This window comes from Pseudopipra pipra, chromosome 1 (assembly GCF_036250125.1).
Source record: "Pseudopipra pipra isolate bDixPip1 chromosome 1, bDixPip1.hap1, whole genome shotgun sequence".
NCBI classification, from domain to species: domain Eukaryota; kingdom Metazoa; phylum Chordata; class Aves; order Passeriformes; family Pipridae; genus Pseudopipra; species Pseudopipra pipra.
In genome coordinates, this window is record NC_087549.1 from 91,460,063 (window position 1) to 91,470,798 (window position 10,736).

Genomic DNA, 10,736 nt, shown 5'->3' on the forward strand with positions numbered 1-10,736 from the left:
TCAGGCAAGTAATTTAGACTTCTTTGTTTTTCATCAAACAATAAAATGGAGGGAATGCTACTGCCTTACAGAATCAGCTGACGTTTATACCACACTTTAGCATATGCATAACATTAACTGTTACTTTATATCTACAGAAAAGGAAGGGGTAATATGTTTTTAATGCTGGCTTAGTAGGCCTCATAAGAGAAGGTGGAAGTGCTTAATGAACATTAGAAACTCTTCACGGGAGCCTTGATTCATTCTAATTCACTCTGGACAGCATATTACACAGACTCCTGGCTTGCAGTCCATCAGAGTGAGCAGGAGTCCATTAGTATCTCAGGGCAAAGCATCTGTTGATAGAAAATATTCGTTTAAAAAAAAAAAGGATTTTAATTACTAGTTTCTACTCATGCACTACCCTATAGCTACTTACAACGTAATGTTGTAGTCTCAAGAGATCAGGAGGAGGTTAAGAGAAACCCAAACGCAGCTCTCAAGTGCAGCTAGCATCCTTAAGTTTTACATAAAGGGGGAAAAAAAAGACTTGAGTGTGCTATGCTGCTGTAATTGTTACTGCAAGCCTATAAGAGACCTAACACAAGAAAGCCCCAGAAGGTGATGTGAAATAAGATGCAATGTACACTGAATACCATCTCTGCTGCCAACGACATATTTACATTATTTCTTGTAGAAAGTGGTCAGACTTAAAGCCTGCTGTCAGCTGTGGGGCTGCAGGAGAGAAATGAGGTAACTCCCACAGAAAAAAAAAAAGCAGGGCAGGAGAGTCCGGCTGAAGCCCTGGAGTGCCCAGCGTCAGGCCCCTGCACAAATCCCCCTGACACAGAAGGAGGTGGTGGTGCTGCATGGTCACCATCTCCCCCAAAACTCCCTGAGCCTGCTCCAAGCACAAAGGCTGCAGCACTCACAGGAGCTCTCCTCAGATGTCTGCAGCATGCTAATCCTAGCAGGGCCTTGCGGGCCCTCTGTCTGAGGGGCTTACCAGGCCATTGGTAGGTGAAGCATGTCACCTCATGGCAGACTACAGGAGTTTTACTTCTACAAGGACAAGGAAACGAATCACACGAGGCAACAGTACTGACATTACTCCTTAATTATATTTTACCATCTGCTACCGTGGCAGAACCATGCAGGTATTTCAAGGCAGTAAACCAGGCCTGATACCCTGAGACCTAAGCCAGCAAAACCAGAAGATTTGCTATTCAGAATCACAAAACCAGGCAGCAAAACGCACCTGTGAAATTACGCTTAAGACTTCAAAGCTTTTCATTTAAGAACTATTAATTCCAAGCGCATACTGAACGCAGTCTGGCTTCTCGGCGGATGCTTTACAAAGCTGTCAGTTTTCTGAGGCTTGAGCCAAAAGGCAATATTTGATATGTAAAGATGTTTGAGAAGGAGGAGGGTAAAGTGAGAAGAAAGAGTTGTATGAGTCAGCCATGGTTCTTTTAAAAATTAAGTGATAGCGTTTTTAAATCACAGGAAAAAAAGATGTCTACACGGATTTCCTCATTCCTGGGTTACCAGTCACAAAAGATAACACTCCCGAAGTTTAAGTGAACTTTCAATTGTGACCACTTACGGAGTGGGGAGCCAAGCCCGCGATGGCAGCCCACAACGCACAGGCTTTACTCCATTGTTCTCACCACCTTCTTGTTTTCGGAATTCATTTTGCAAATGCCGAAAAGAAGAAACGGCAGCAGCAGCCTGAACAGGCTCTGCTCCCCATACCACAAGACCAGGTTAAAGCCAGGTTGGACGGGGCTCTGAGAAACACGGTCTAGTCGAAGGTGTCCCTGCCCACCGCAGGCGGCTTGGAACTGGATATTCTTCAAGGTACACCCTTCCACCCCAAACCGATCTGTGACTCTGATTCTATGACAACCCGCAGCGGTATGAGAGGAGCGGGGCCACAAAGCGGCTGGGGCCGGGCAGGCAGCTCCTCACGGCGGGGCATCACCTCCGCGCTGGGGGCACCAGGGACCCGGGGCGGGCAGCAGGGCCCGACACCGGGACCATTGTTCCGGGAACAGGCGAAGCCTGTGCTGGCACGGGCGAGGAGGAGGAGGCGGCGGCGGCGGCCGTACTCCGCCGGGCTGCCGTAGCGCCCGAAGGTCACGGGCAGGAGGCGACGTGCCACCACGCGTGTCGCCACGGGGGCGACGTGACCGGCGCTCTCCTCCCACCTCGCAGCCCGAAGCGGGCAGGGCGGCCCCGCACCTGCTCACCTGGCCCGGGCCGCCCCCTCCCCGCCCCCCCCGCGGAGGCGCCGAGAGCTGCCCCGGGGGGCTCCTCCCGCCCCCGCCCCGCCTCGGCTCTGACGTCACGGCGGGGGGGGGCCAGCCGGAGCGCTGGGGGGGGGCGCCGAGGATTGCGCGGCGCGCAGGCCCGTCCCTTTGTGACGTCACGGGGAGCGGGGCGAACCTGGCCGGGCGGCGGCGTGGCCGGCGGCCCGCGGGCTCCGCCACAGCCACCACAACCTGTTGCTGCTGCCGCCGCCAGCGCGCCCCGCCGGCACCGCCGCCCCCTGCCAGAAATGAAAACGGGGAGGGGGCGGAGGGGAAGGAGAGCAGGGGGGAGAAGGGTTAAATGAAAGCGCCGCCGCGAAGTTGTGACCGCGGGAGCACCGCGGCACATTGTCCGCCCCCGTCCCTCCTGCCTTCCTCCCCCGAGAGCCGCGCTCGCACCCCCTGCCCGGCGGTGCGGGAGCGGCGCCGCATTGTTCGCCTCGGCGAGCCCGTGGAGAGCCGAGGTTTGGGGCGATCTCTCCCTTTTCCTCTCCCCCAGCTTTAATTATTAACACCGCGGTTTCCTCCCCCCCCACGTCCCCCCCGCCCCGCTTTTGTCTGCCTGCCTGGGAAACGTGGACGCCTCGCGTGTTTCGCCACACTTTCCACCCGCCGTTCCCGTTTCGATGCCATAGTTTAAACTCGCCGGCCCCGGGCTCCCCTCTCCTCTGCAATGCGGATGTATTTTAATTCGGAAATTTAGGGGGTGTAGGAGAGGGGGGGGGGGGGCGGAAAGGAGAGGGGGAGGCAGCTCTGAAATATCGCGCACCACCAGCCCCCCCTCCCCAACACACATACATCGTTCCACCACCACCCCCGGGCAGCGTTTCAGCGGGGCGGGCAATCGATACCGGGCAGTCAGCTGGAGTCAACTGCAGTTTTTACCAAATCTATATAATAGCGAGGGAAAGTGTCCCGAAGGTCACCCTCCCTGCCCAGGAACACCCCTCTCTGAAAGAAATCGGCGCAGGCGACAAGACACGATATAACCTACAACTTTTAAAGCCTCGCATCAAACATACCCAGAAGCGAGGATTCATAATTTTGGGGGAGGCAGAGGGGGGGGACAATATACATATATATATACACGTATAATTTTTTTAACGTTCACATAAAAATCATTATTCTCTCTACTGCATATATGGATAATCCCCTTCGTTTTTCCAAACGAAAAGAAAAACTGCCCCGTGCCAATCAAAACGTAACTGGAGCACGAACAAAAATCTAACTACCCATCCACATTTATATGTTTAAAGGATTAGACAATTACAAGGGATTGGTTAAGCGGCTGAATAAAGAGAGGCAGAAATACAGCCCGGGCTGCGCTGGATTAGCCCAAATTTTCGAGCCATCATAATGAATTATTTTTAAAACTGTACTGAGCCATTTTCCTCATTATTCCGGTCAATCCCTAGGAACGCGTTGCCCGTAAGGCGATCCCCAGCTGCTCCGGCGTCTATCGCAAGGCAGAGCAGCCGAGGATCACACACAGGAGATGGGATGTGGTACTGCGAGAAACCAGCTCGCCATAACCAGACACTCGGTTTCAACTTAAAGGGCTTCCAACAACCACCGCCGCCGCTTCACGAGACGGGGATAGACACACGTAGATCATTTAAAAAAAAAAAAAAAAAAAACAAAAAACAACAACACAACCAAAACCCAACCAAAAAAAAAAAAAAACCCAAACAAATCTCTCTTCGCATGCAAAAGCACAGAATTAATAAAACCACTTGAAAATGCAGTTCGGTGACATTATCGCAGCAGCCCCCCGCGTTTCATCTAAAACTAGATTATGATTGTGTCATTTGAGGTCAATACATTTATTCACCGGAGGAATCGCTACACAAATCTGGTTTTATAACCAAACTGGATAGGCTTGCCCGTTAAAAGGGGCCTCTGAAACTCCCCCACCACACCACAGAAAAAATCAAATTCAGCATCACATTTGTTCCCAAAGCCTTAAAGCTGCAGGATTAGCTATAAACTTGACATTCACTGCCATTTCCTAAAACTGGGAGTCAAACGATATATGTTATGACCACTTACGTATTTCTTTTGAATTATATTCCTCTTGGGTCTTTCTTTGCTCATTCTGGTATCCAAATTCTGATTGCAAAAGGGGACAATTGCTTCATGAATTAAAGACGCGACAATTAAAAAAAAAATAAAAAAATACCGAAAAAATCCAGGGGGGAGGGGGTTGTTTGTAGTGGTATCTTGTAATCCGACTTTCTTTCCTCACAATGTGATTCTCCTAGCAATAAATCCGAGAAATGGGGGACGGAAAAAAAAAAAAAAGACGAATGCGAAGGAAACAAAAAAAAAAAAATTCACTTTAGTGAAGCATTATAATGGAAAATATCCCCCAAACACAAAAAAAAACGACGCCCTTGATATCCCCTTTTCTCTTTCTCAAGCCGCCTAAGCGATCTGCAGGTCCTTAGTGTCAGAGCTGTAGTTACATCTTGGAGGAGGAGAGGGGCCGGGAGGAGAAGATAAATAATCGGGACGTTGGAAGTCACGTTTGTGCCGCTGCAGCAGGGAAAGCAGCAGGGACAACTCCAGCAGCGGCGGCGGCTCCGGCGGCAGCAGCGGCGGCGGCGGCAGCGGCAGCGAGGGCTGCACGCACCGTGTGTGTCTCCGCTCCTCCAGCTCCCCCCCTAACCAATGAGAACAGCTCTCCGCCAGCAACTTTAAATGGACCTGGCTCTCTTTTTTTTTTTTTTTTTTTAATATATATGTCTGCGTGTGTGTGTGCGCGCGCGCGTGTATGTGTGTATATATATATATATATAAATATATATATATATATACACGGACACACGCACACACACACATACATACATACACGGCTTAGGGCTCGCCCTCAATTCCCAACCGGGACGGCAGCCGCAGCGCCGCGCTCAGCGCATGCAACAGGCCTCGCTGAACACTCCATGCGGGTCAGGCGTCACGCACTTCCCTCTCCCAACCCCCACCCCTCCTCCCACCTCCTTTCTTTTGGCATTTAAGCGCGGCCACCTGGCAGCCAAGGTCGCCGCGAGCTCTGCGCCGCAGCCCCAGCGCGGAGTTTTCCGACGGTCCCTCAAGTGCGCAGCACGCTCGGTCGCCCTGCCCTGCCCCCTCCCCGCCCCGCAGTAGCCTCCCGCCTGCCAAGGGCTCTCCCTTCCGCTCCATCCTTGCGCCCGCCGCGCCTCCCCCGGGCTTGGGCACGCACCGGGGGCCCGCTGCGCTGGCAGCACCTGGAAGTCACGTTTGGCCGCGCAGGGCCCAAGAATTATCCTTGCTCGCGAGGAAAGTTGTAGTTCCCTCGCCACAAAATGGCGAACGGCGGAGAACTACACCTCCCGGCGTGCCCCGCGCGCCCGCCCGCCGATTGGCTGCGGGGCGAGGAACCCCCTTCGCCACGCTCGTCCTTCTCCCCTCCCCCGCCTCTCTGCGTTGGTTTCCCCCTCCTGCTTGTCTCCCCCCAGCCCCCCCCTGCGGCGCTCGGTGGTAGAGGCTGGGGGGGGTACGGGGGGGGTTGCACGGCAGGAGGAGGAGAGCGAAGGGGAAGTTTATTGGGAATCGCTGACAGGGAGTGGGGAGGCAGGCAGGCGCCGCGGGAGGCTGCCGGGAGAGCGCGGGGATTAATGTGTCTGGGTTGGGCTGGGAAGTGGCGGCACGAAAACTTTGTGTCTGTGGGCTGCGCCCGCCGAGGAGACGGCGGTCTGGGTCTGCCGGACAGGCGGACAGACAGACCGCCGGCTGGACAGAGAGACCGCCTGCCGGGCGGGCGGGCGGTGTCAGCTCGGGACAGGCTGCCGGGCTGAGCGAGCTCTGCGAGGCTCGCCCGGTGTGTCTCCAAGGTGTCCTGAGGTCGCGCCTCCTCTGCTGCCCCGCGGGACCTGGCTCGGTGGTCCGGCGCTCCCGAGAATAACCTTTCTGTGCGGATGGATGTGCGCTTTCAAACCCCGCCAGAAGCTCGGCGGTTTCCCAGGAGCAGCGGCCCGTCCGCGCCGAGAGCTGGTGCCCAGGCCGGGCAGCGCCGCCCTGCCCGATCCCCGGCGGGATATGCCACGGGACCCGCCGGGCGGCACCTGGAAAACCGGTGTCAGTGAGAAATCCTGACATTCGATTAAATTATTTTTTTCCCCTTAAGTTACAACAAAAAATAGTAGGTGCGAAGTGGAAGGTGCATTTTCAGTGAAAACCCAACAGTTCTTTAATGGCGGATTAAGCTGTTGGAGGAAATCCAGAGGAGGGTCACGAAGCTGATAAGAGAACTGGAGCACCTCCCCTTCAAAGACAGGCTGAGAAAGTTGGGGCTGTTCAGCCTGGAGAAGAGGAGGTTGCGTGGAGACCTCATAGCAACCTTTTTAGTATCTGAAGAGGACCTACATGGAAGCTGGAGAGGACCTCGTCGTCAGGAAATGCAATGATAGAACAGGGAATAATGGGTACAAATTGAAAGGGGAAATTTAGGTTAGATATTAGAAAGAAATTTTTTACTGTGAGAGTGGTAAGACACTGGACCAGGTTGCCCAGGGAGGTTGTGGATGCCCCAACTCTGGCAGTGTTCAAAGCCAGGTTGGATAAGACCTTGAGCAACGTGGTCTAGTGGGGTGTCCCTGCCCATGGCAGAGGATTCGAGACTAGATGATCTTTAAGGTCCGTTCCAGCCCCTTAACATTCTATGATTCTATGGTTACATTTACTCCAGGGACAGGGAAGAAAGAGAGTCATTGATGATCTCCCTGGTGAGGTATCACCATACCCAGTGGCCATTTGTACTTTTCTGTACAACTCTGGCATAAACTCTGAGGTGAGGTACCTCCACGCTAATGCTTATATACTTATATAGTTATATATTTAAGTAACACTAGGGACTTCATGCTGTCTTCCACATGCAGTTTTTATGTTCAGATCCTTTCTGGAGAGTATTTTCTTTGCTCTGTAGGGGTGAAAATTTCTGTGCAAGGCTCTTGAGTGGCAATGCTCAAACTCAGCAGAGCAGGACACACAGAACCTCACTCACTGATTCCTACTCTTCTGTCTTCACTGTGAGGCCATCCTGCCTCACTTATGTAGATAAGTGAGCATATTGTTCTCCCTTTACCTTAGAAATATGCAAATCATGTTTAAGACACTAAATAGAAAAAATAAGCTATGTCATGATTTCTTAGTTTTCCCTTCACTTCTTCATGCTTACTGCTAATTATTTTGGGACATTTTTCCTAATCTTGTGTGATAAAAAAATGGGGTACAAAATGATCTCTGTGTGCTTGGCCTCATCCAAAATCAAGCTTTTATGGTAATACTACTTGTGATCAAGTTAGTATTTTACAGCCTTTTCTTTTGGCCTTCTGTAGGAAAATATACATTATTTCTAAGTGCAAGTCTGAGGAGAGTATTTTGTTCCTTTAAATTGGAAATATGCACACTTCTTGGATTGTTTAACTTTCTGCCCTCACTTATTTTTATTAAGGTGTTTATGTAGCATGAAGGTCTAGGACATAATTGGAAGAAAATGCTTTTGTCTCAGGTATTCTTTGATAAATATTGGTGAGTCTGTGATTTTCCAAGAGACATTTTGGAAAGCCCAAAAAGACAAAGATTCATGTATTTCTGGGTCAAGAATTGAGCAAAAAGGTTCTTGTAGAAAACCTACTTGGCTTTTCTCAAATAAAATGAGGTAGCAAACCCAACTATTCCCCTCCTTCTTACTTTGGAGATTACTTCCTGAATGTCCTTAAAGTCTCGGGGTGTTGCTATGTTTGCTGCTGGCTTTTGTGCCATGTGTTGAACAAGAGTTTCCTGTCAGTGCAGACTAATGAATTTTCTTCTTGAGGCTTCGTGGCAGAAACCTATCCTGTAGATCCGTGACTCTATTTACATTTGTGTTCTGTTATACAGAGTGTTGTATTATGCACATGCTGAGTATCATGTATCCGTGGTGGTTCTTGCCTTTCAGTTCTAGCTTATGTGCATTTTGGAGACTGACCTTTTAAATATTCAAGCTGAACTGGTTTACTGTACTCGTTTACATTTTTAATTAAATGCTGTTACAATAGTACTTAGTATCACAGGTTAACTGCTACTGATATCAGTGTTTGCCATTACATTTGATCACTTTCTTTCTTTTTTTTTCTAATTTGATAGCAAGTTTCATCATGGTCACTTCCAGCTATAACTGTGCCTTGAAGATGTTTGAGAGGTGACTAACATTAGAATGGTAGTTTCCTTGTTTTCATCTCATTCATTTCTTTTTCGTTGTAAGAAATCGTTTTACAGGAATTACACACGTTTAAAAAGGAGTCTCCAAACTGGATTTATATGATCTATGGTTAGTTTTTAATCACTGTCCAGCGTCAACCTTTCCAATAACTTGCAAAGCCAGAACGGGCTCACTGATCTGGTGTATGATACTATTGTTCAAAAAGATTTGAGGTTTTTTTGGGAGGTGGGAATTTTTTGGTTTTTTTGGGAGGGCAGTGATGATATTGTGGATTTGTTCTTTGCATGAGCATAACACGTTTTATGCATTGTGCATTTGGACTTGTACATACGAAGCATCTTAGGTGTGGTCATCTCTGAGCAAGAGGTGAAATATGGTCATCTTCTAGCACATAAGATAATCTTCTAGCATGCAGTTCAGTGAAAAGTGAGAGGAAATTTCATTAAGAAGGAACCTTGGTGATACCTCTCCAGCTACTACAACTTTCATAATACTTGCCTAGTTCACATCTCAATGAAGATAAAATCCCTTTGAGGTTATAGGAAAAGAACATTCATCCTGTCTGACTTACGTATGACTGCACTTTTTTTTTTTCTTTTTTTTTTCAATCAGGGACTACTGCTTTTGACACTTTCAAACTTAAAGAGCAGGTGTGTATGCAGTTTGGATTGGGGTGTACTCAGAGTTCTGGGGCAAGATTTTTAGTAAGCTGTTGTGAAAGGTCCTTGTATGGGTGATGGTCAAAACAAATAAAGAAGAATATTTAGTTCTTCAGGAAAATGAGGATTTACTATAAACCAAAGCACGACCATTTAAGTTTTTTTGTTCTTATTTCTTCTTTTTGGTCAAACAGATAAAACAATAGGCACAAGCAGTACAGGGAAGGCAGAAAGAACATGGGGTGAATTCAAGAGCCATAATTCAACAGTCAGCAAACAAAGGGCATGATGCCAGACAAGTTCAGCCATAAAGGAGCCTTGTCTTGGGGGCAGGCTGTGATTGTTTGTGGACAGATGGCTGCTTACCAGTTAATAAAAATAACTTCTGGATACCTTTTCTTCAACTGTGTTGTGTTTACCTGAATTATGCCTGCCTCAGAAAAGATAAGATTAAGTTTTCTAGTGCTGAATAGGTTTTCTGCATCTGAAAGGGATACAGATTTGAATTCCAAGATCTTATCTCTGGTGTGGAAAAAAAGCAAAATGTTTTGTACACTGAGAAGTGTCAGGGTGGGAGAGGGTCAAGAGCTTTGCCCTGCTGGATGCAGAACATGCTTCTAGCCCTAGAATGAGGCTGGCCATCTGCAGAGATGCAGTAATGCATGGGGGATTTTTGGACTTTTCTGAGGTTTGAAAGAAGCTTGATAGAGTAGGTAAAGAGACTTTAAAAATGGACCCCCAGGTTTGTAAAATTGAGGCATGTTCCTATAGATTAGCTTTTTCTGCCATTAATGATGACATCATTTCTGTGTAGCACATTTTGTTTCGAGTTTGAGAAGACAGAACTTTACCACACGCAGACAACTCTTTCCTGTAGCAGGTGGAAGAATGTGGAGACCATCAAAGGCCTCTGTCGATAGATAACTTGCCACTGGCTTGAGTTGCTGTCTAGACCTGACATTTCAGTTTCCACACCTTTCAATTGGGGTTCCCTTCCACTTTGTGTCATGCTTTACATCCTATCTGTCCTGTACTCATATTCTGCTTTACTGTTTTGCTTTGGTCTTAAAAGCCCCAAAGCATGTTAAAGCAATATTGGAGTGGAATATTAAAGATATCATTGCAATACATATCGAAGAGAAAAACAGCTACTTCTGTGAGTGGTTCCCTTGGGGAAGAGGGAAGTAGAACTTCCTTTTATTTCTTCCCATGGGGAAATAGAGATGTGAGTGGCCAATTGCTGGCTATCAGTTTGGCCACTTCCCCACAACTTTTTTCACACGTTAAATATATGCATAAATGAACACATTTTTTTAAACATACACATAAAATGCAAACATAATGATGATGCAACATAGCAAGCCAGTGTACATGCAAGGTGGTGTCTCTTCATGTGGGTCTAAGGGTTTCCCAACAGCAGCTTCCATCATGCAGTAAAGCTCTACTTGTGTAGTGGATTCTGTATGCACAGAGAGGCCGGATTCATGCACCGCAGATTTATGCACGTGATTTAAAGTCCTCTGAGTAATTGAGACGTGGTGCCTAGCATCTCCAGGATCCTCAAAG

General features: G+C 48.6%; 1 protein-coding gene and 2 long non-coding RNA genes across 4 annotated transcripts in view; 1 reads left to right on the forward strand and 2 right to left on the reverse strand.

The window, feature by feature from the left end:
* JARID2 (jumonji and AT-rich interaction domain containing 2) overlaps positions 1-5,530 on the reverse strand; it is a 216,039-nt gene extending 210,509 nt beyond the window's left edge. Inside the window, exon 1 of one of the 2 annotated variants that reach the window (XM_064665218.1) lies at positions 5,512-5,530. Coding sequence is in view for 1 of the 2 variants with exons in the window: in XM_064665209.1 (XP_064521279.1) it covers positions 4,341-4,385 (45 nt within the window). In the remaining variant the exon portion in view is untranslated. Of the gene's footprint in view, positions 1-4,340; positions 5,003-5,511 lie in introns of those variants that run through there. The other variant, XM_064665209.1, reaches the window with a different exon arrangement.
* Positions 143-4,333, reverse strand: LOC135419123 (uncharacterized). The gene is made up of 2 exons (XR_010432830.1): positions 419-4,333; positions 143-335 (listed from the first exon to the last, which is right to left on the reverse strand). It is a non-coding gene; the product is annotated as an uncharacterized LOC135419123 (long non-coding RNA).
* Positions 5,531-6,172: 642 nt separating the features above from the next.
* Positions 6,173-9,574, forward strand: LOC135419127 (uncharacterized). The gene is made up of 3 exons (XR_010432831.1): positions 6,173-7,098; positions 8,436-8,508; positions 9,365-9,574. It is a non-coding gene; the product is annotated as an uncharacterized LOC135419127 (long non-coding RNA).
* The last annotated feature ends 1,162 nt before the right edge of the window (positions 9,575-10,736 follow it).